Source organism: Zingiber officinale, chromosome 5B (genome assembly GCF_018446385.1).
Source record: "Zingiber officinale cultivar Zhangliang chromosome 5B, Zo_v1.1, whole genome shotgun sequence".
In the NCBI taxonomy this organism is placed as follows: domain Eukaryota; kingdom Viridiplantae; phylum Streptophyta; class Magnoliopsida; order Zingiberales; family Zingiberaceae; genus Zingiber; species Zingiber officinale.
Window position 1 is genome coordinate 75,708,598 of NC_055995.1, and position 25,013 is coordinate 75,733,610.

Here is a 25,013-nt window from a genome sequence, read left to right on the forward strand (position 1 = left end):
ATATGTGTCCCCAGCCCATACCTCCGTAAGGGCTTGTCAGAAGGCTTACCTGACACCATACTGCTACAGTCCAAGCATGTCTTTGATGGGACAGCGGAACCCCTTGTCGTAAGATTTGAAGTATGGCCGGATTATAGTGCACGCCCGCTGTCAGAAGATGTCCCTTGTCCTTTTCTCCTTACTCCCTGCCGGTCGTCCGGCCGGTCAGCACTCGCCTTACGTCCGACCGGTCATATATAGTGATCTGCTTGGGAGATTCTCGGTAATGTGCTCTGTGGAGACTGTTAGCAGTATGCTACCTTATGTTTTCGGCCGAGCGTGCCATCCGCTCGGCCCTATGATCTTGCTCCCCGAGCGACGGAACCCCGACTCCCGCCGGGGCGCCTTTTGTCCTCAGATGGACACCGGTCGGCCGGGCGGGCGGTCAGCCAACCCTTCTCCGGTCGGCCTATTGATCCAACCTTTTCTCGGGTGTCCGGTCGGTTCATCCTTCATCTATCAACCACCTGGCCCTTTGACTTCCACGTGGCGTTGACTCTCCAGAACGGGGGTCCCCTGTTCTTACCGCAGGATCACTTGCCTCCCCTTCAAGTCTAGTCGAAGGAGGCGATCAGTCCGACTGACTGGACTGCGAGTTTAGCCGGGCGGCTACTTCGTGCCATTATCCTCCGCTCGGCCTCCCGCAGGGACGGCCGTAAGGTTAGTCAACAGTAACATTTCTCGAATCTCCTCGTAATCTGTGCCAATCTCCGACATTAAGGCTGAGAATGCGCTCATTAAATGCATCGAATAGCTGACTACCACGTGGCGCACTGTCGTCATCGTACGGCGGCGACATGGTCGAGCGACGAGATCGAGGCGGTTTGAAATGAACGGCTGGATGTGTGCTTTGGCTCCCGTGACCTGGATCCGACGGTGGAGGTTGCTCGGGCTCCGCCCTATAAGAGCTTCGCTTTCTCCTCCGTGGTCTCACTTATGCTCTCGCGTGCCCACGGTTATTCCTCGTGGTCCAGAGTTCCGGTGATCGTGTTCTCCTGTTTCCGGCGATCTCCTGTGGTCCTCCTTCGATCCTCCTCTTCCTTGTAAGGTTCTCTTTTCTCTCTGGTCTTTATGCTTTCTTTACATTTCTTTCCCAAATTCCAATCTTTGGGGCCTCTCTTCATCTGCTGTCTTCTTTCTTCTGCCTTTCTTGGCCTTTTTAATTCCTTCCGATCGGACCATGGCTAGTTCTTCTTATCCTGAAGACCAGTCACTCGGCCCATGGTACACTACCATGGAGTCACGATTCGATTGTCGTAACTTGGATATTCTGACAGATAATTTTTAAATCCTTGGTGATTTTGAACTTCTTTTAGCCGGTCCCTCCGCTCGGCCACACAGGCCGCCGCGCGGAGCTTTTTGTGTCTTCCGCGACCAGTTTACTGCCGGTCTGCGTTTCCCTGTACAGCCCTTCATTATAGATGTTTGTAACTTTTTTGGTGTTCCGCTCGGCAGTCTAGTACCCAACACCTTTCGCCTTCTCTGTGGTGTTGTTGTTTTGTTCAAGATCCACAACATCCCCCTCCGACCGGAGGTCTTTTATTATTTCTATTACCCCAAGCAATCCGAGCCGGGCACCTTCATGTTCCAAGCTCGGCCCGGCTTAGTTTTCTTTAATAAACTGTCTTCTTCCAATAAACATTGGAAGGAGTATTTTTTCTACATTCGTATGCCCGATCAGGCCAATTTCCGGACCAGGTGGCAGGTCGACCTACCCCCCACTCCTGAGCTGAAGAAATTCAAGACCCGACCGGATTACGTCCATGCTGCAAATATGCTAGCTGGTCTGCGGCTTGACATCAATAAGCTTCTTCACGAAGGAGTGATGTACATCTTCGGCCTGAGTCCAATGCGGACCCCTCTTTCGAGCAGCTTCGGTAAAAATTTTACTTGGGCATATGCTCTGATTGCTAACTGATTTCTCTTATTTCCTTTGCAGCGGCTATCGTCATGGAGTCGGTAATGGCTGGCATTCTCAAGAAAAAGGCGGCGGCGCTCGAAGCCGCGGCAGCCAAAGAAATGGAGACGCTCGGCATCCAGCCGGTCGGCTCGGATGAAGGGGAAAGCGGGACTTAGGAAGAGTCGGCCGCTCAGGCCTCTCATCAGAACGTGGCAAGCAGAGCCACCCCCAGCGGAGGACCAACTGTCCAAGAGGAAGGTTCCGCTCGGGATAAGGAGCAACCTCGACAAAAGAGGCGCCGAGTGGAGACTCCCCTGCGATCGGCTACCTCCGCAGTCCAACCATCCGAGCGGGTCACTGCAACTGCTTGCGGCAAGGCTCCAGAGGTCTAGGCTATTTCGTCCGACCGGACGCTCTCTGAATGGGACGAGTCGGGAGCCCCAATTGAGGCTATTCCGGTCAGCACCCTTCCGCCCGCTCGTCAACCAGCACCGCGTTCAACCATTCATTCTCAGTTTTCGGCGCCGGCTTCTGATCCTCTTCCGACTGCCGGTCAGACGACCCCCGGTCATGGCCGCACGGTTCGGGTCACTCTTCATCTCCCGACTGAAGAACTGCTGCCAGAGGCCGACCGCCCAACCGCGCCCGAGCACGCTATCACCTTGAAAGGGCCCCTAGCTGAGATGTGGGCCGACGCTCTGGCGCGCGTCGCGTTGATCCCCCTCCGAAATTTGGCCAATAGCCATATGCAGGAGGCCACGGGGGTAAGTTCGTTTTCTTTAAAGTTTTGCATGCATTTTTTCTGATCGACGATTAACAACTTCTCCTTTTTCATCAGAGATGGGTGGAGGAGATAGCAGTCTCCAACCGCCTAGCTATGGTGGACAAAGAACTAAGGCAACTGAAGGCGGCAAGCGGTTCGTCCGGCTCTCAAGACCCTTCCAAATTGATCCTGTCCGAAAGCTGAATCAACGGACGCTGGGCACGTGGCGCTCTCCGGGTTGCTGACGTAGATCTTCGGCACGTCGCACGGCGCTCCGACGAACCTGCACAGAAGTCGGGCCGGGAAGGGGTTCCCGGCGACGACCCTCCGACACTCAAGTCAGGTAAGTGAACAACGAAGAAGTGGCTCCAAGTATCAGAGATTGCGTACCTCCGGTGAAGTGCGAAGCTCCTTATATAGAGCTGGGAAGGAGCTCATGCACACTTACCGAGGCGAATAAGTGTCCCCAGCCCATACCTCCGTAAGGGCTTGTCAGAAGGCTTACCTGACACCATACTGCTACAGTCCAAGCATGTCTTTGATGGGATAGCGGAACCCCATGTTGTGAGATTTGAAGTATGGCCGGATTATAGTGCACGCCCGCTGTCAGAAAATGTCCCTTGTCCTTTTCTCCTTACTCCCAGCCGGTCGTCCGGCCGGTCAGCACTCGCCTTACGTCCGACCGGTCATATATAATGATCTTCTTGGGAGATTCTCGGTAATGTGCTCTGTGGAGACTGTTAGCAGTATGCTACCTTATGTCTACGGCCGAGCGTGCCATCCGCTCGGCCCTATGATCCTGCTCCCCGAGCGTCGGAACCCCGACTCCCGCCGGGGCGCCTTTTGTCCTCAGATGGACACCGGTCGGCCGGGCGGGCGGTCGGTCAACCCTTCTCCGGTCGGCCTATTGATCGAACCTTTTCTCGGGTGTCCGGTCGGTTCATCCTTCTTCTATCAACCACCTGGCCCGTTGACTTCCACGTGGCGTTGACTCTCTAGAACGGGGGTCCCCTGTTCTTACCGCAGGATCACTTGCCTCCCCTTCAAGTCTAGTCGAAGGAGGCGATCAGTCCGACTGACTGGACTGCGAGTTTAGCCGGGCGGCTACTTCGTGCCATTATCCTCCGCTCGACCTCCCGCAGGGATGGCCGTAAGGTTAGTCAACAGTAACATTTCTCGAATCTCCTCGTAATCTGCGCTAATCTCCGACATTAAGGCTGAGCATGCGCTCATTAAATGCATCGAATAGCGGACTGCCACGTGGCGCACTGTCGTCATCGTACGGCGGCGGCATGGTCGAGCGACGAGATCGATGCGGTTTGAAATGAACGGCTGGATGTGTGCTTTGGCTCCCGTGATCTGGATCCGACGGTGGAGGTCGCTCGGGCTCCGCCCTATAAGAGCTTCGCTTTCTCCTCCGTGGTCTCACTTATGCTCTCGCGTGCCCACGGTTATTCCTCGTGGTCCAGAGTTCCGGTGATTGTGTTCTCCTTTTTCCGGCGATCTCTTGTGGTCCTCTTTCGATCCTCCTCTTCCTTGTAAGGTTCTCTTTTCTCTCTGGTCTTTGTGCTTTCTTTACATTTCTTTCCCAAGTTCCAATCTTTGGGGCCTCTCTTCATCTGCTGTCTTCTTTCTTCTGCCTTTCTTGGCCTTTTTAATTCCTTCCGATCGGACCATGACTAGTTCTTCTTATCCTGAAGACCAGTCACTCGGCCCATGGTACACTACCATGGAGTCACGATTCGATCGTCGTGACTTTGATATTCTGACAAATAATTTTGAAATCCCTGCTGATTTTGAACTTCTTTTAGCCGGTCCCTCCGCTCGGCCACACAGGCCGCCGCGCGGAACTTTTTGTGTCTTCCGCGACCAGTTTACTGCCGGTCTACGTTTCCCTGTACAGCCCTTCATTATAGATGTTTGTAACTTTTTTGGTGTTCCGCTCGGCAGTCTAGTACCCAACACCTTTCGCCTTCTCTGTGGTGTTGTTGTTTTGTTCAAGATCCACAACATCCCCCTCCGACCGGAGGTCTTTTATTATTTCTATTACCCCAAGCAATCCGAGCCGGGCACCTTCATGTTCCAAGCTCGGCCCGGCTTAGTTTTCTTTAATAAACTGTCTTCTTCCAATAAACATTGGAAGGAGTATTTTTTCTACATTCGTATGCCCGATCAGGCCAATTTCCGGACCAAGTGGCAGGTCGACCTACCCCCCACTCCTGAGCTGAAGAAATTCAAGACCCAACCGAATTACCTCTATGCTGCAAATATGCTAGCCGGTCTGCGGCTTGACATCAATAAGCTTCTTCACGAAGGAGTGATGTACATCTTCGGCCTGAGTCCAATGCGGACACCTCTTCCGAGCAGCTTCGGTAAGAATTTTACTTGGACATATGCTTTGATTGCTAACTGATTTCTCTTCTTTCCTTTGCAGCGGCTATCGTCATGGAGTCGGTAATGGCTGGCATTCTCAAGAAGAAGGCGGTGACGCTCGAAGCCGCGGCAGCCAAAGAAATGGAGACGCTCGGCATCCAGCTGGTCGCCTCAGATGAAGGGGAAAACGGGACTCAGGAAGAGTCGGCCGCTCAGGCCTCTCATCAGAACGTGGCAAGCAGAGCCACCCCTAGCGGAGGACCAACTGTCCAAGAGGAAGGTTCCGCTCGGGATAAGGAGCAACCTCGACAAAAGAGGCGCCGAGTGGAGACTCCCCTGCGATCGGCTACCTTCGCAGTCCAACCATCCGAGCGGGTCACTGCAACTGCTCGCGGCAGGGCTCCAGAGGTCGAGGCCATTTCGTCCGACCGGACGCTCTCTGAATGGGACGAGCCGGCAGCCCCAATTGAGGCTATTCCGGTCAGTACCCTTCCGCCCGCTTGTCAACCAGCACCGCGTTCAACCATTAATTCTCAGTTTTTGGCGCCGGCTTCTGATCCTCTTCCGACCGCCGGTCAGACTACCCCCGGTCATGGCCGCACGGTTCGGGTCACTCTTCATCTCCCGACTAAAGAACTGCTGCCAGAGGCCGACCGCCCAACCGCGCTCGAGCACACTATCACCTTGAAAGGGCCCCTAGCTGAGATGTGGGCCGACGCTCGGGCGCGCGTCGCGCTGATCCCCCTCCGAAATTTGGCCAATAGCCATATGCAGGAGGCCACGGGGATAAGTTCGTTTTCTTCAAAGTTTTGCATGCATTTTTCCGATCGGTGATTAACAACTTCTCCTTTTTCATCAGAGATGGGTGGAGGAGATAGCAGTCTCAAACCGCCTGGCTATGGTGGACGAAGAACTAAGGCAACTGAAGGCGGCAAGCGGTCCGTCCGGCTCTCAAGGCCCTTCCAAATTGATCCTGTCCGAAAGCTGAATCAACGGACGCTGGGCACGTGGCGCTCTCTGGGTTGCTGACGTAGATCTTTGGCACGTCGCAGGCGCTTCGGCGAACCTGCACAGAAGTCGGGCCTGGAAGGGGTTCCCGGCGACGACCCTTCGACGCTCAAGTCAGGTAAGCGAACAACGAAGAAGTGACTCCAAGTATCAGAGATTGCGTACCTCCGGTGAAGTGCGAGGCTCCTTGTATAGAGCTGGGAAGGAGCTCATGCACACTTACCGAGGCGAATATGTGTCCCCAGCCCATACCTCCGTAAGGGCTTGTCAGAAGGCTTACCTGACACCATACTGCTACAGTCCAAGCATGTCTTTGATGGGACAGCGGAACCCCTTGTCGTAAGATTTGAAGTATGACCGGATTATAGTGCACGCCCGCTGTCAGAAGATGTCCCTTGTCCTTTTCTCCTTACTCCCTGCCGGTCGTCCGGCCGGCCAGCACTCGCCTTACGTATGGCCGGTCATATATAGTGATCTGCTTGGGAGATTCTCGGTAATGTGCTCTGTGGAGACTGTTAGCAGTATGCTACCTTATGTCTTCGGCCGAGCGTGCCATCCGCTCGGCCCTATGATCCTGCTCCCCGAGCGCCGGAACCCCGACTCCCGCCGGGGCGCCTTTTGTCCTCAGATGGACACCGGTCGGCCGGCCAGGCGGTCGGCCAACCCTTCTCCGGTCGGCCTATTGATCCAACCTTTTCTCGGGTGTCCGGTCGGTTCATCCTTCTTCTATCGACCACCTGGCCCTTTGACTTCCACGTGGCGTTGATTCCCCAAAACGGGGGTCCCCTGTTCTTACCGCAGGATCAGTATCATTCTTAAAAATGATGTTTGGTTAGTTAAATATTTTTCAATCGGAATGAACCTAAATTTTCTTTTTTACCTTTACAGAAAATAAGAGAAAGAATTAGATGGGAGAGAAAGTTGAATGTGAGAAAAATATATGATAAGAGAAAATGATGAGAGAGAAAGTGTGATGAGAGAGAAAGTATGTTGGGAAAAATAAAGAGGGAGAAAATATTATGAGAGAAATTGAGGAGAGAATGCATGATAGGAGAGATTGAGAAGAGAAAAAATATGATGAGAAAGAAAGTGTGCTGAGAGAGAAAGAGTGATGGGAAAAAATGAAGAGAGAGAAAGTATTATGAGAGAAAATGAAAGAGTGATGAGAGAGAAAGTATGATGAGAGAGAAAGTGTGATGGTAAAAAATGAAGAGAGAAAGTGTGATGAGAGAAAATGAGAGACTTAGGAGAGAGAAAGTATTATGAGAGAAATGAAAAAGTGAGGAGAGAGAAAGTATGATGAGAGAGAAAGTGGGTTGAGAGAGAAAGAGTGATGGGAAAAAATGAAGAGAGAGAAAGTATGATGAGAGAAAATGAGAGACTGGGGAGAGAGAAAGTATGATGAGAGAGAAAGTGTGATGAGAGAAAATAAAAAGAGAGAGTGTGATGAGAGAGAATAAAGAGAGAGAAAGTGTGATGAGAGAAAATAAGGAGAAAGAGTATGCTAAGAGATATTGAGGAGAGAGAAAGTACGATGAGAGAGAAAATGTGATGAGAGAGAAAGTATGATGAAAAAAATAAGGAGAAAGTGTGATGGAAGAGAATGAAGAAAGAGAAAATGAGGAGAGAGAAAGTGTGATGATAAAATAAGGAGAGAAAATATGATGAGAGAGTACAAGGAGAGAGAGTGTGAAATAAAAAAAATGAACAAATATACTAAGGGTATTTTTGTCTAAAACTTAATTCACATTCCTCTTCCATCAAAACCCAAGGGAGGGGGTGGGTTTCATCCATACCCAAGTTTTTGGGTTTCATTCCAAAATCTTGATTTCATTCCCATCAACAAAACACAAGGTTTGGGAATGAATCCATTCCCTTATTCCCAAACTTATAAACCAAACGCCACCTAAGCCTTATCCTACTAGGTGAGTTTCGGCGGATATTTAGATTATTTTAAAAAAAAAGTTAAGGGAGCAACTTTTGGATTTATCCTGGTGATCGGTAGGAGCTTTTTGTAGGATCGAGTCACCTCTCGGAATTAGTCGGTTCGAAGAACTAGATACTTAGATTATCAAAAAAAAATAGTTGAGGAAGTAATTTACATTCATGGTTTGATTCTCAGTTACGACGCACTTTAGGATATCTTTCTCCAGTAGAATGACAAACCTAGAACGTTGATTGCTGGGAAATGAGACACTTGTGTTAGACTTGTAATACATCATATACGATTTAAAGGATGTATATACAACTAGATCTTGCTTCTATCAATCTCTAATGCATAATACAAATTGAAACTGATCCTGCCCTGAAGCTGAGTAGATAGCCACCGGGTAATAACGTGATGTGGGTCTTCGTTTGCAGTGAAGGTGCTCCGCTCCTGCGATCACAAGTCGTTAGTGCCAAGCCGGGAAGGGGTTCCCGACGACGGCCCTCCAACGATCAAGAAGTGAATAGTGGTGGCCAAAAGACGTTTATGCGTACCTCCGCATATGACCACTTCCTTATATAGAGCTTCGGCAGGCTAACTGCACACTTCCCGAGCAGACGCGCATTCCCAAAATTTCCCCAAAAGTTAACATCGAGAAAGGGTCCCTGATGTCTTACTATAACGGAGCGAACGCATCCCTGTCAAGGCGGCGGGATCTTCTCCCGTACGATTTTCCGTCCATCAGCGTCGTCAGCCAATGACATCGACTCCCAAAAAGATGTTGGCACGTATCCCCCGTATGATTTGTCGGCCGTTAGTCTGATTGAACTTCCCTTGATCGTCCTGACCAGCCAATTCCCTAACCTCTTACGAGTATATCAGAGCCGATCGGCGTGAGTGACTTTAGTTTCAGTGCGTCGCAGACTAACCCAACCCTTCTTGAATTTTTCTGATCGATCGGCGAATTCTTCCGGCCGACCGGCCTGTATGGACTTCCGGCTGACCACCTCTTGATTTTGACGTCCACCTAAGCGTTGCACTTCCTGGGAGGTGGGTCCTCCTAGATTATCACCGGATCAGAAATAATAGCACATGAATGGCTAACCTGAATCCATCACAAAAGACTAATGTTTCTTACTTGTCGTCGAAGTTCCTGCTATTATGGAAAAGTCTTCTACAGAAGTGGGCGGCGACAATCCTTAGCTTTCTCTTGATGAGGAGGAGAAGAGATTGAAGAGACTCTAAAATATATGCCCTAATTCATGAATCTCATCCTTTATATACCAAGCCCATCCTATAGGAACTATCATTTTTAAAGCTCATCCATCATTAATAGTCCATCAATGTTAATGAACCGGGTTTTGGATCTACACATTGAATCTACATCCATTTAATCCAAACCCTCCTTACATGTAATGAAGCATTAGATCACTTAATCGGGTTTAGTCACTTTAATGGTAATTAGTTGTGTGTGTGTTAATCAAGTGTGAGCCCAACCTTATGGAGATTAAGTCCACCCATGTGGACTCAATTGGATCTAGTCCACCTATGTGGACTTAATCATATAGCTTGCACTTCTCGTATAATTATTGTCGTTATATTTTGTTGTACTTGCATATCTTATTACTGTTCATCTCATACTGCTTCTTCTCATAAAGTTTTAGGAGAGAAATACTATATTAGATTATCCATCGGAAGTGATCTTGAATCACAAGTCTTAAAGTAATAGTCAATAGATTATGAATCAAGTAAAATCGAATTATATCTTTTGTCTTTACTTCTATTCCACTGCTACTCTAGTTCGATTTGATTTTACAAAGATAAAAAAAAATTAAACGAACTAGATTTACCCCCTTTTAACTTTACATGCTCAATTTTATCTTAGTTTTACTGTGAAGCAACCCTTATTTCACCATAAATGGATCAAAATACCTAAATTTTTTAACGTTTATGCTGGTTTTTGCTTAGGGAGCAAGTCCCTTTTCAAATTGGTCATAGGATTTTTGACTTTTCGTAGAGGGTTAATCCAATAACAGGTGATATGCTTGATATTGTATAAAAAAAATATCAATATTAATGGTACTAAAAGAGAGAATTTGTCACTCCAGTTGCCCCCACACTGTCAGGTCTATGATTATCTATGAAGAGAAATTAGAAAGTTATAGTTAATCAGTGGGAGGAAGGTTTTTTTTCTCGATTTTATCAAGATTTAAATCCTTGCCTATAATAACGATTCTGTTTTATACTAACCAACTCAACTCTATCTAGGGTAAAAAAAAATCCAATTAGATATCCAAATACATTGATACGGAGGTATGCTTCAGGACTTTGATCAACTAGATATCCAAGTATCAGCCGATTCAACACGTTGACTTCCAAAGGAGATTTTCCAACCAAGATCGACTTATTGACCTTCCAGCCTCTTGGCACATGAAGGGATACAACTGTTACCAAATTAAGTGAAGAGACATATGGCAGCACCCTTTAATGGAATGTTCTTTACAGAAATAGGTGTATGTATAAACTTACTTTGAGAGATAAAAACTCTCAATGAGCATATCAAACATACAAGATAAGGAGTTTGACGTTCTAACATGAGGTTAACTCCACAACTTCCACAATCAGCCACCAACCCACACCTATAGTCATGCATCACACGGGTACATGCCACCCATTGTGATGTTCATTCAATACAATTACATACACTCACACATCCACACCAAAGGAAACTATAACATCATCACGCAAGCAATCTTCAAACATGATGTATCTCTCAAAAAAGCAGCAAAAACCGGACCTCGCAAATCTGCCAAAACCCGGAACTCATACATAGAAGACTTGTAACTTGAGTATTGCATCAAGCTTAGATCCACAAATCGATGCACATGAATCTAAATTTTTTCAAAATATCCGATCAACATCCGGAGCTATCCCCTCCATGCAGCATCTATTACGAGCTTCCCATACAAAGTAGATTATGCTAGATGCATCAAGATATCCGGCTTTCATCTTACAACTGCCACCTTTGTAATGCTCTCCAAAAATCTGATAAAACTCACCAAATAAATCAAAATCATAATCAATATCCAACCATTGCTTAACCTTGACCCAAAGAGTACAAGTTATAGGGCATTCAAATTGATTCCTCTTGATGTCGGCATAGCATACATGCTTTGTTTGGTTCGTAAACATAGTGAAGCATTGATTTATCTTATGGATGTTATCACATGCTTTGTTAGGGAGAGTAACTCATAGATTTTTTTTTTTACTTTTAGTAGGAGGTTAGATCCAATAACAAGTGATATGGCTGATTGATATTGCACATTATCATTTAAATATTATTTGTTTTTATATATATAATCTAAATATTTAATTAACGGCTTAAATACCCCAGATATTGTTGTTAGTCTTTTATATAGTCATATTTGAAATTTAAACTATATTCTTTATATATTTTTTTTAAGTATATCATATGTGTTTTTTTAAAAAAATTATATTATATCTCTTTCTAATAATATAGAGAAATTCAAAGTGATAAAAAAAATAATTTTTAAAGCACAGGTAATTTATAAATTAGAAAAGTTCACTACCTATAAACTTGTCATTGATTTGTTTATCAAAATTATTTTTAAAAGTATTTTTTTAATATATCTCTATACTAAGTTCTAAAATTCGCTAGTAGGATAACCTGCGCCTAGGCCATCTAAAAACAGGATTAGATGTGGCTAAACAAATTCTACAGTATTGACATCGCACTCATTAGTCTCATTTAATTATAAAATTTAGTCAATACTGCTGAGAGAACTTGAAATGATCAAAATTAGAAATAAAATAATAATTTTAGTCTCATTGATTAATTTGATCCTATAAAATTTTTTCATCAATTATTAGAATAAATCAAGAAACATATATAATGACAAATCTAGAAATTCATTATCCTTTAATTACGTCTCATTTGAAAAAATAAATCTTATAAATATGTTATAGTTATGATTCAAATTATAAATATTTAAATGACAACATCAATTTAACAACAAAGCGTACGTTTGTGACCTAAATAACTCATACAAAAAAAAAAGAAGACACAATGGGAATTTGGAAAGTACACCGACCACAACTATTAGCTTATTTCAGAACAAATGATGGTCTAGTGCTCTAATACCATAAGCGGGCACGATATCACTTCAATTGCTCTATCAAATTATATATTAAGGTCATCAACAAAGGGAAAAAATTTAAATGACATTTAAGCAAAAGAAAAACATAGTGTCCGATCGAGACGTGCTAAAGTGAATAGAATTCATGATTTTTTTTATATTTTTTATAAAAAATTATCAGAGATAAATGCATTGGAAAATAAGTAAAAGAAAAAAAATTTAATACTGATATATTTGGTTTTACTTAGTTCGGAATTTTTGATGACTCATATTCTAAGGTTTATACTCGTTTAATGTTTATTTTAGGCACTTTACTATCAATCAGGAATATTACAAAACTAAGTACAACATATTTATACTTAAAGTACTACAACTGAAAATTATACCGACAATAACGGTGTTGAAATTGAGAGCTTCTAGTTGTCGGAGTAGCGTTACGATTTCGTTGGATTATCTTTTTAGCAGCGCACAAGAGAAAGATCATGAAGATGAGTTGTTTTTCATACTTTGCTTGTGAAGGCGCATTCAACCTCATTGAAGGCGCCTCCAACTCGGATCCTTATCCCCAAATCCGTGGAGTCGATAAGTCTCGTATTCTGTGAACTTTATCCCTTCGAAGGCGCTTTCAAGCTCATGGAAGGCGCCTTCCATCCGGTATCCAAGGTGCCTTCAGGTGCTTCGAAGGCACCTCCAAGCCTCTTCCGCACGAGCCTTCGGCCAAAGCAGCCGAGGCGCCTCCAACAGCCCTGGAGGCTCCTCGGACACTGTTCATCCGAGCTTTTCTTTGTGCATCTCACTTCCTGTAAGACATATTAATCCAAATACAAAGTATACCCTGCAAGACAAATTTAGCAGAATAAAATATGAATAATAAATTATTCGACAGCCTCCAGACTGTCCGGTTCGGACTTTTGAATTTCCTAGAAACCCTAGGTTGAATCGACGCCTACTGTTCCCTCAACGGGGAATACGTCCTCACCTACTATTCTCAGGAGAAATTAGCTTTTGTCAGACTGGTCCTCCAAACCGACTGGACTTTTGTTTAGCGTATGATACTTTAAGACTTCATGATAAACGTCCATTGCTTGATCCATCCAAACTTTCACTTGATCTACGATCCCGAGGGTTTTCACCTAAAGTCCTCGACTCTAGAATTTCGTCCAAAGTCCTTGACCTGTCAAGACTTCGTCCAGTCCCTCGGACCAGGACTTCGTTACCTAATCGTAGCTAGAATTTTTTCATAATTTAGTGTTACCACCTTCTAAGAGCTAAGATTACCTCCCCTAGTATTTTTCATCCGCCTAGAATTCACTAGGATTTTTACCTAATAACACTTAAAATTTTTCTACAAACTCATTCATACTTATTAGACAATAAATAATTTTAACTTTAAATTCTTTATTATTATTAAAATAGATTCGATCGGTTGTTCCTACACGTATTTCTAAATAAACGACAACAAGCATGAATACATAAAATCCAAGAAAAAAGTGAAATTACAAATCCAAGTAGAAAAATAATAGTGTTGATAGAAGAAAAGCAAAAAACAAAGAAGTATGGCTAAGAGGTAAAAAAAAAGTTTAAATTTTAAGCTAGCATTTATTAAAAGAAATATTATTTTGAGGGGATTATATAACTACAACAATATAAATCAATAAGTTATTTTTAGAATATAAATACAATTTATATGATTTTTTAATTTTAAATATAAAATATCAGAATATAAATTAAGTAATAATATTTATTAGAATTTTATATTTTTAATATAACATTATTAGAATATAAATAAAATTAAAAAAATTTTAAATGATTTTGATTTTAAATATAATTTTTATATAATTTATTAAAATAATTTAATTAGGGTGTCTTTATGTAAATGAGAAATTATTAGAGAGAAGTATGGCTAGGAGATAGAAAAAGTTTAAATTTTAAGGTAGGAGTTTTGAAAAGAAATAATATTTCGAGGGGATTATATGACTACACCAATATGTATATTAGTAAATTATTTTTAGAATATAAATACAATTTATATGATTTTTTTAATTTTAAATATAAAATATCAGAATATAAATTAATTAATAATATTTATTAGAATTTTTAAAATTTTAATACAATATTATTAGAATATAAATAAATTAATAAAATTTATAAAATGATTTTAATTTTAAATATAGCTTTTATATAATTTATTAAAATAATTTAATTAGGGTGCCTTTATTTAAATGAGAAATTATTAAATTGACGAGCTCACGGTGACGCCAGAACGGAAGATTAAAAAAAAAAAAATTACATAAAATAAATTATTAAAATGTTCAAAGTTGTGAAAATTTTAATATAGCAAACTGATTGCTAAAAATCAGTTTACCCTGTCAAAATTAGCATAGAATATTTGTAACTTATTTATAAATTATTTTATCGTAAAATCTCTTATTGAAAAATTTTTCACTAGAAAATCTGAACATCTTTTCTAGTGTTAACAAGTTGAAATGATTAAAAAATTTAATATTTAAAATGGGAGTAAAACAAAATCATATATATACACTTTAATGCCCGGACGGCGTCGGCGACCACACAATTTTCTAAAACAAATTGATTTTTTTTTTATAATTTTTTTTAAGCATTGTGGAAAAAAAATCAATTTGAATAAATATTTGAGATTTGGGATTTGCGGACCTTAGGGCCACATTATGGTCGGTGAGGTTTGGATTTGAACATGTCTGAAAGTGCTTATTAGTTCACAATTTTACCAGCGATTAAAGATGGTATGGATTTACTCTGCAGGCAATGTAACCATTAAAATCGAAAGAACACTTCTAAGAAAATTCAATTTTGCAATCCGAGTAACGAAAATGTTGAATAAAAAACCAGTATCAAAATCCAGTAGAAGGTTTTTCGTTCTAGGGTTTCCAGAATGAAATTGAAGTGCGAATGTAAAATACCTAAACGAAAGATCAAATGACCACTCAGGCAGTGAGCACGACAGAGCCGCCGGCCTCCTTGATCTTCTTCTCCGCGATCTTCGATATGAGCTTGGTTTTCACGACGATAGGGCGGGACGGGGGGAGCGAGCCCTTGCCGAGCACCTTGAAGTAGCCATACTGAGTCACATCTAGCAGCGGAACGGAGCCATCTTTGGCTCCGGCGGTCGACCCCTTCAAGTCTTCAGGGATGAGCGACCAGAGAGTGTCGACGTTGACGATCGGGCAGTGGAACTTGTTGCGGAGGCGGTGGAAGTAACGCATGCCGACCTTGCCGAAGTAGCCCGGGTGGTACTTGTCGAAAAGGATGCGGTGGTGGTGCATACCGCCGGCGTTCCCGCGGCCTCCCGGGTGCTTCCGGTGCTTCCCGATGCGGCCGTGGCCAGCGCTCACGTGGCCTCGTTTCTTCCGATTCTTCTTCAAGCGGGTCGTCATGGCCGTCCTCCTGCTCCTGCTAGGGTTTCGATAGAGATGAGGATTTTATAGCATGCGAATGAGAAGTGCCTGATGATGATGGGCCTTTCATGGGCCAGTCAGAAAGCATTGCGAATTCAAGGCATAAAATCATGTTGAATAGGATCAAATGCCTAAAAAATCATGTTTATAATTTTAAAATTAAAATAAATATCTATTATGTTTGAGAGAAACTAAAAAAAGAGTCAAAACAATTGTTTGCCTAAAAAAACACAAAAACAAAAAAACTCTTGGTCTAGTTATAAGGCTTCAAAACATTTAGTGCCTTTTGTTGGCATGGACAACAACTATAAAACAAAAGTTTCAAGTTTCAACAACAAAAAGCTTTCATAGAGTTTGGAAGATGAGGGATAGTCCGGTGCACACGAACTTCCCATCAACACAAGAGTATATTGTATTTCTAACTCAAATTTGTTTTTGAAGATGTATAATGTAAATTCTACCATCCATAATCTACCTCAGAACAAACATTTTTCATGGTGGATCAAGAGAACAAGTAATTAACAAACAAGAGAAATTGCATGTATGAATTGACAAAGTTAATTCCTGGTCTCTGTAATTTACCTGAGCAGATGTTCAACCTCTAAGTGAACAGTAGTAGTGAGAAAAGAAACATATCTAGACATTCTTATGAAAGTATTGAGAAATTAAGTAAAATATATACAGCTGAAGCATTTGTGTCATACTTTGATACACTTGGACATATAACATCACTCTGCATGATCATGGGATGGTTAATTCCTGTTTAATACATGAGACTTCAGGGATAATAATGAATAGAAAAGATGAATTCCTACTACAGATGCTCAACATCAAGTGAACAGTAGAGAGCGATAAGCACATCAAACTATGTATGCAAATGGGCCATTTCTGTAGTACTTGTAGCACTTGCCGCTGCTCTTTTACTCTGCATGATCACGAGTTCAAATTATTTAGTGTGGCGAAATCATCAGGAAGGTTTGTGATTCTGTATAGCTATAGAAATCCATCTTAAAGGTCATTGTAGCCCTGCCAAAGGGAAGAACCAAATTGCATTGCTCACTCTAATGGTCAGAAATACAAGGTAAAGTGCAATCAGGCCGAAGCCCAAGGTCCTGTTAGGATGCATATCATTTCGCGGTAAAATGATGAGAGCCCAGACGAGTCCAGAGACAAGAAAAAGCATTGTGTACACCAAGGTGCCATCTTGCGGTAACATATAGGGCGAAGATGACCAAGCACCGAGTAACATCGACATGCCTAGCCCAGCAAGTGTGTTGAACATGGGTCCTGCATAACATCCCGACATAGCAATCTGCACACCATCTCCTCCGTTTACAGACAAAGCAACATTTGACATTAGATCGCCCATTGAATTGCCCCAAGCCAATACTGTCAATCCCAGAATGGACGGGTTTATACCCAAAATCACACCTGAGGTTACCAAAAGTGCAACCAGCTCGTTAGCGATAATGTAAAACCACACTATGCTCATGATAAACCCTCCTAAAACCCAAGGAAACAAGTATCTTCGCGGCGGGCACTCAGAGCTAGTGTAGAGGAAAGCAAGAACCGAGAATACAGCACCAAAGATCCCACCTACAAAATAAGAGATGATGCTAATTTTTGAATTCTCATGACCACCCCAAACAGACGCCAAAAGGACGGGCGCTAAGAAAGCACTTGCTACAGCATATGGTTTTGACCATCTTTCTTCCTCAACAATCGGAATGGTTAACCTTCTTGGGATAGTCAAAGGCATTTCGATCAATAGAAATAGTTTGGAACATGAAAAACCAGAAGTTTCTGCCTCTTGCTCATTCCAACCCCATAAAGGCCTGGAGTTATCCATGGAATTTGATCTGCTTCCATGATTCGAATAAATAGCCACATGAGAAGCCCACATCCACTGAGGCAACGAACTGTGCAGTTGTGGTACCTCGTCATCATGATCATCTTCAAGGAGAGAGTTATACATTGACTCATACTCTTCGCTGCCATGAGAAAAGATGTTTCCTCTAACAGGGAGCAATGGAGTAACCATGTCTAACTTCAGCCTCCGAGCATGCTTCCACAGCAACTCATTTGCTGCAACGGTGAAGGCATAAATCACATATATAGAAACAAAGAGAACTGCTCCCCAGAGTGTCACTCTTCCGATAAGTAAAATCAAGGACAATGATAGTAATGTCAACAGAAAGAAGCTAATATCCCTGACAAAGCATTTCCTATCAATCTGAACATTCTTATCTGCAACAATTAGTGAGACAGTTCCGACGACTATACAAGTCACAAAGACAGCTCCGCCCAACACACTGTTAATGCCAACCTCACCAGCATCTGTCCCAATAAATGCTGCAATGCTAGCAAATACATCTGGAGCACCATTGCCAAGTGGAAGCAATGCTACCCCAGCAACTGTGGGTGGAAGCTTTAGTAAGCTAGAGAGCTTCTCCAAGCTACAACAGAAGTAATCTGCTGCTGTATTCCCCAACATGTAGAAAAGAGCCGCTAGCCATATTGCAAGAACAGCATAGCCCAAGATACGAAATTTCCCACAGTTGCAATAGAAAAAGGTAATGTAATCGATAATTCCACCAGAAGAGCACTGTCTATGGGCCTTCAAGAAATCACATTGGGTGGCAAAGCCCTCGTGACGGTTTATGCCAGTGCAAGCTACAGTGGGATTCGCGAGAAATTCAGAAGTCTCTTGCTTATGATCTCCAGGCAAAGAACCATTTGTAGAATTAGTGAGCTCCGTCATTCTCCGACGAAGAAAAAGGTTGGATTTTGAAGTATGACCGAAGGAATAAAAGGGTCTGCGGGGAGGAAAAGGGTTGAGGACATTCTCTCCATTGTACAAAAAGAAGAACAGCGCCAGAGCGCAAATAGCATTAAAAATCGCTCGAGATCTAGGACGCCGTCCCTGGTTAGCATCCATGACAACCAATTCCACTGACCTCACTTTACCCGTTCATCAGCAATCTAGGGTTTGCAAATACGGCGCATTCAGAAAAAGACCTACCCAGGGGAATCAAATTGGATGACAATCGAATACAAATCTCCAGTTTCAAGGAAGCAAACGGATTAAATACCTTTTGTCGCCAAGAGCCGTAGAAAGCTCGAACTGTGCTCGGATGAATTTCAAGATACGGAAAACTTGACTGGTCGAATTTTTTTCCCGATCTAGGGTTTGAAGGCAAAAAACAGATCGATTTTGTGATGGATTTGAGGATCGGGAAGCACACCTTCGAGGCCGTCGACTCGAGGAAGTTTCCCAATCCTCTAGCGAAGCCACCCTAAACTGCGAAGTCTGGAAAGCTCAAGGTCACAACTTGAGTCACGACGCCAAGTCGGTCGTTCGTTCAATTCGCCCTGCGGCATACGCAACGAGAACGGTTACGAGGAGAGGTGGGGACGGTACCCAGGCCAGATCCAGCCTACCATTGTTTTTATTAAATTAAAATTCATAAAAAATAATATTCTCATAGAAAATTTTTAATAATATTTTAAAATTTACTGGATCTCATGAGAAACCATAACTAATCTAAAATTAATATAATTATGGGCAAAAGGTACAGTTAAAATCTAAATCAATCCGGTTATAAGCAAATTTCTTTAGTATTTATTTTAAATTAATAAAACTACCACATTATAGTCAAATTAACTTCCAATTATTATATAAAAGAAAAAAAAATGGATTTGAAGGTAAATTAATTTTCTGAAACTATTTTGAGAGATTAAGTGAAAAATTGATGAAGTTGATGCAATGGAAAAAAAATAAAGGTTTATCATGCGACGGGTGTGCAACGTACATGAACACCTTTCTGTATCTGAGACGTCTCCATTTTTTAAAGGTGCCTCTCATATTGACAGGGTTCATATGTGTCGCCTAAGATAAAAATAATATATATATATATATATAGACGTCTCCCATATAGTAAGGTATTCATGCACATCGCCCAGCTTATCAAACCCCCCCTATTTCTATATATAAATATTTTAACTTATACACCCTTACTTTGCATATTCTTGGACGATCCTCACAGGTTCAAACACTTAGATACTCACCCAGACACTCTGATTCTCAAAAGTAAATAGGAGCGTCTGGGCAAGCATTCAAGCACCTATATTTGTAAGGGTGTGTTTGATTGGGGGTTATCCTTTATGATCTTGATTATCCATCCAAGATTATCAACGAAATATTATTTGGTTTAGGTAATCAATGATTCTCGAGTAATGTTCCATGCCCGACATATCAGCAAAAGGGGCATGCAACCCGAAATCGAAAAACCTCGAAAAACTGAGGTTTTTCTTGATTCCGAGGTTAATGAAATTTTTTTATCTAAAATATCCTTGAATAAGAGAAAAATGTGATAAAAAATAAAATATAAAGAAAAAAAATTAAAAATTAAAAAAAATAAAATAAAAAACTTTACAAAAATTAAAAAAAAATGTAAAAAAGCATTAAAAAATTTAAAAATAGAAAATACATAAAAAAATTTAAAAAATAATAAAAAAGGGAAAAAACATAAAAAAATTAAAAAATGTAAAAAAATTAAAAATTTAAAAAAAAAGGAAAAAATAATTAAAAACAAAAAATTTTAAATATATATAAAAAAAATAGGAAAAAAATATTAAAAAAAAAAAACGTAAAAACATAAAAAAAAAATTAAAAAAAAAAAACTTTTAAAAATACCCATAAAAATAAAGAAAAACGTGAAAAAGAGAAAATAAAAAAACGTAGAGTTTAAATAATAATAATAATAATAATAATATATATGGTTGGTTTGGTAACTAAGGATAATATAGTAAAATATTAAATTAGGTTATTCATTAAAACATTTAAATAAATAAGTTTTTGTTGCATTACCTAGTTGAACCACAATATTTGGTTATATTTTATTCTTCATAATTTTGATTATGTAATTATTTGGTAATCACATAACTAAGATTATGTTGGGTTTTTCGGGCCGCAAAAATCGCTTTTTGCGTTGCGGAAACCCCGAAACCCCAGTCACCGGATTCGTGCGAAGAATAAAATTTCGAAAAACATTCACGTACGAGTTTCTAAGCCTAGATCTACAAGATAAGATCTTTACCCTTGATGCGAAGCCCTTCGCTTAATCCCGCTCGTCCAAAGTTCGTCGGATCTCAAGAATATCAAGGTAGATACTCCTCTATGTGTATCCACACAAGCAAGAGATGGAGAGAAACCACTAGGATGCGCTAGCACCCTTGATGGTCTCGGCAAAGATGAGGAGAGAGAGAGAGGTTGAGAGCTTGAGGAAGAAGAAGGAATGAATGAGAATCAATTCTCACTTGTAACTCCACCAAAAGTGGCCAGCCACCTTCAAGTGGAGAGTTATATACTCCATGGAATTTCAAGAGTTAAAAACTCTTGATCTCCCTCATGAGGTGGCACACCATGAAGTGGTCTTGATGATGTGGCACATCATCATTAGTCCACTTAATGTCAACTCACCAATGAGGTGGCAAATGGTCAAGTCAAACTTGACCCTTCATCTTCCTCTCAAGTCAAGTCAAACTTGACTACTTCTCTCCCTTGGTTGATCTAATCTAATCATTGGTTCAAGTCAATTTTAATTTAATGAATCTCTATTCATTGAATTAAATTAATTAAATGAGTCTAAGTCCAAATTAGACTCACTTAACACATGAACCAAATTGAGTCCAACTCAATTAGCTCAATTTGGATTACTCTTAATCCAATTTGGTTCATCACATGAACCTAATCCTTTAGGTTCATCAAATGAACCTAATCTCCATCTAATTGCCCTTTGTGTGTGACCCTATAGGTTCTTATAACGTTGGCAATGCTCCTAAACCAATTTAGAAGCATAAGTAATGAGCGATATCTAGCAACACATCATTACTACCCAAGTTATAAGAATGTTGAGATCCAACATCACCTTGTGACTACTAATTGTGACTCCTCACAATATATGACATTGTCCTTCTATCCTAGACATCTAGATTGATCAATGTGAGGCATAGACCATGTCATCCTCTAATCAATCTAAATCTTGAACTCCAAGTAGACTCACTCAATCAAATGAGCTCAATATCTCATATTGACTCATTTGTGCATGACCATGCACTTCGTGGTCTCACTCTATCAAGAATATCGATGTCACTCCCGTCATATAGGAGGGATAGATCCCATCTACATCACTCACATCCCTCCGCATAATTTGTTACATACCCAGTAATCGCCTTTATAGTCCACCCAGTTACGGGTGACGTTTGACGAAACCAAAGTACGTAACTCCTTATGTAGAGAACCATGGTGACTTCAAGTACAAGGACTAGTAGTCATACTAATAGTCACATGAGAAAGTATATGACACTCATATAACGATCCATGATAATTTCTCATGGTGGGTCATTCAGTATACATTCTCCAATGCATACCCATGTGTCAACTTGATATCTCCACATCCATGACTTGTGAGATCAAGTCATCGAGTTGACCTACATGCTAGTCTCGTCGCATTAACATTGTCCCTGAATGTTAATACTTGACTAGGAATGATTAAGAGTAGTGGTCCCTATATCATCTCACTATCGATTCAACCAATCGATTGATATAAGTAAGAACCTTCTATTCAAGGACGCTATTATACTTAGTTATTTGGCACTAATACAAGTAAGTATAATAACCAAAATAAATGCCTTTATTTATATACAAGAATATGATATAACGAGTTCATACAACAATCATCAAATGATTGGCTCTAGGGTTTTAACTAACAGATTATACATGATAGTTTGAACTAAACACATCCTAAAGATAATCCAAGAAGGTGCAAAGTAAGAATGTATAAAATATTATTTTTTCTATATATATATATATATATATATATATATATATATAAACAGAGCAGTTCCGCTGCGGACCTGCTCGTGCGGATTGCTGCGGACCTGCCCTCGTGGCAGGTCCGCGTTAATCTTATTTTTTCCAGCTAAGTTTTTATTAATTTTTTTTATATGAGTTCCCAACCCTAATTTCCGCAGCAGACTCCTCCTTCGTCGGGACACACCCGCCGTCTCTCGCCGCTTCCTCCTTCGTCACGACACACCCTTCGTCGTGACGCACCTGCCGAGCGGACTCTCGCCAAGCGCTCCTTCGTCGCGACGCACCTGCCGAAGAGGAAGCTAGGGTTTTTTCACACGAAGAACTCTTCTCTCGCCGCTTCCTCCTTCGTCGCGACACACCCTAAGCAAGACTGGTAACGCGATCCGATCGCTCAATCTTTTGTCCATTATGATCTTTTGGTTTCTTTCCTGCATTCTCATTTCTTCTTTCACTGTTCCTAATTTCTGAAACTGCTTAATACATTTTGTATAGACTTGATTAACTTCTGATTAAACCTCATTTCTTCTTTCACTTTTCCTAATTTCCAGCATTATCATTTCTTCGTTCACTTCAAAAATTTAATTACCTATGGTATCTAATTTTGAAAACATGGGAATAAAGGTGACAATTGTCTGTATCGGGCACCTTTATTGTAAGTTCATTTTATTAGATCTATCTTATTAACTGTACCTGAGTTGACATTTCAATTGTAATATTTTAGTGCTTTTACATTTGAGGCATGCATAATATATCTCCAGTTGGCTAGTGAAGTACAGATATTCGTTTCTTTAGATATCTCCAGTTGGCTTTATTTATTTATCTTCTTATCTATTGTCAAATATAATGCGAGGACTCTCATAAATGGAAGAAAATATAGTTGATAATCAAGAATTCATCCCCAAGTTGCAGATGATAGAAAGCCAAAAATTGGAATGGAATTCTCATCACTAGAGGAGGCATATTCGTTCTATAACCAATATGCACGAGAAGTTGGATTTAGTTCAAGGATAAACACAAGCAAGAAAAATAAGATAACAAATGAAGTGACGTGGAAACAAATTGTTTGTTTTAAAGAGGGTCATACAGATTTAATGCGGTGGAATAAACATGCAAAAGTTGATCATGTATCAAGGGAAAGAGCACGTGGCGCAGTTAGAACGGGTTGTAAGTCGAACATTGCATTTGCAAAGAAACAGACTGAACCTAATTGGGTTGTTAGTAACTTCATAGAAACCCATAATCATCCACTCTCGACTCCATCAAAGGTGCATTTGCTACGCTCACATCGTAATGTTTCAATAGCAAAGAAAACATTGATAAAACAATTTTCAGAGGCCAATGTACCAACTTGTCAACAAATGCGAATATTGGAGATAGAGTATGGAGGGTCTGAGGGAGTCGGTTGCACAGAAAGAGATATTAGAAATTTGAAGAAAAATCTAAGAGATGAACAAAATGGTATTGATGCCGAATCACTGATAGAGTTTTTTACATCTGAGCAAGAGAAAAATTCAACTTTTTTTTTTTGATTATGAGACAGATTCAAATAACAGATTTAGTAGGTGTTTTTGGGCTGATCATATATCAAGGAGGGCATATAATGTATTTGGTGATGTAGTTGTATTTGATACGACATATAACACCAACAAATATGGCTTGATTTTGGCACCATTTGTAGGGGTTAATCATCATCATCAGACAATTCTTTTTGGTTGTGGGTTTCTTAGTGATGAGAAAACTGAGTCTTTTGTTTGGTTGCTTACAAAGTTTTCAGAAGATATGCCTAAAGGTGCACCAAACATTATCATCACTGATCAGGATCCTGCTATGACAAAATCAATTGCATAAGTTTTCCCTCAAACGGTGCATCGATATTGTTTGTGGCATATATTGAATAAATTTCCAGATAAATTAGACATTTTGACTTTTCGAAACCACTATCACAGCATAAAGAACGTCATTGTAAATTCTACAACACCTGATGATTTTGAGAAGTCATGGAAAGAGACTATCAAGGATGCTAACTTAGAGAAAAATGATTGGTTGTCCTTGATGTATGAATTGAGACACAGATGGGTGCCAACATATTTTAGTCATGTATTTTCTACAGGAATGTCAAGTAGCCAAAGATCTGAAGGCTCACATGCATTTTTCAAGAAATATGTCTCAAATAAGAACTCATTAATAGATTTTATTACACGTTTTAATAGAGCATTGAGACATCAAAGACACAGTGAGTTAGTTACGGACCATATTGATATGAATGAGCAACCCAGGGTTAATACAATCTGGCCAATGGAAACTCAAATGGTTAAGCTGTACACAAAAAAGAAATGGCTGGAGTTCTAAAGTGAAATGACCGAGAGTCATAGTTATTATGTGCAACAAACATTTACAGGAGTTAACTCAACGGTTTACCACGTGATGAAATTTCAAAGTTCTTCTTCCTCAAAATCAAGAGTCCTCACGCATGACAAACAAAGAGATTACATATCGTGTAGCTGCACAAAATTTGAGTTTGAGGGCATTTCATGT

General features: G+C 41.1%; 2 protein-coding genes across 3 annotated transcripts; both read right to left on the minus strand.

The window, feature by feature from the left end:
- Nucleotides 1-14,978: 14,978 nt before the first annotated feature.
- Nucleotides 14,979-15,713, minus strand: LOC121984567 (60S ribosomal protein L27a-3-like). The gene has a single exon (XM_042537560.1). It carries the CDS (start codon nt 15,578-15,580, stop codon nt 15,131-15,133), a length of 450 nt encoding a protein of 149 aa, XP_042393494.1. The 5' UTR covers nt 15,581-15,713; the 3' UTR covers nt 14,979-15,130.
- A 545-nt stretch (nt 15,714-16,258) lies between these two features.
- LOC121984566 (cation/calcium exchanger 4-like) lies at nt 16,259-18,973 on the minus strand. Of its 2 annotated transcripts, none has more exons than XM_042537559.1 (2): nt 18,694-18,973; nt 16,259-18,583 (listed from the first exon to the last, which is right to left on the minus strand). In XM_042537559.1, exon 2 carries the CDS (start codon nt 18,537-18,539, stop codon nt 16,617-16,619), a length of 1,923 nt encoding a protein of 640 aa, XP_042393493.1. In that variant the 5' UTR covers nt 18,540-18,583; nt 18,694-18,973; the 3' UTR covers nt 16,259-16,616. The 2 variants fall into 2 exon arrangements, with proteins under 2 accessions (XP_042393493.1, XP_042393492.1); XM_042537558.1 differs by having other exon boundaries at nt 16,259-18,619; nt 18,694-18,972.
- Between the last annotated feature and the right edge of the window lie 6,040 nt (nt 18,974-25,013).

What these genes read in the sequence shown, in the direction of transcription:
- LOC121984567 (XM_042537560.1), bottom strand. Translation starts at nt 15,580, where the DNA reads ATGACGACCCGCTTGAAGAAGAATCGGAAGAAACGAGGCCACGTGAGC.
- LOC121984566 (XM_042537559.1), bottom strand. Translation starts at nt 18,539, where the DNA reads ATGGATGCTAACCAGGGACGGCGTCCTAGATCTCGAGCGATTTTTAAT.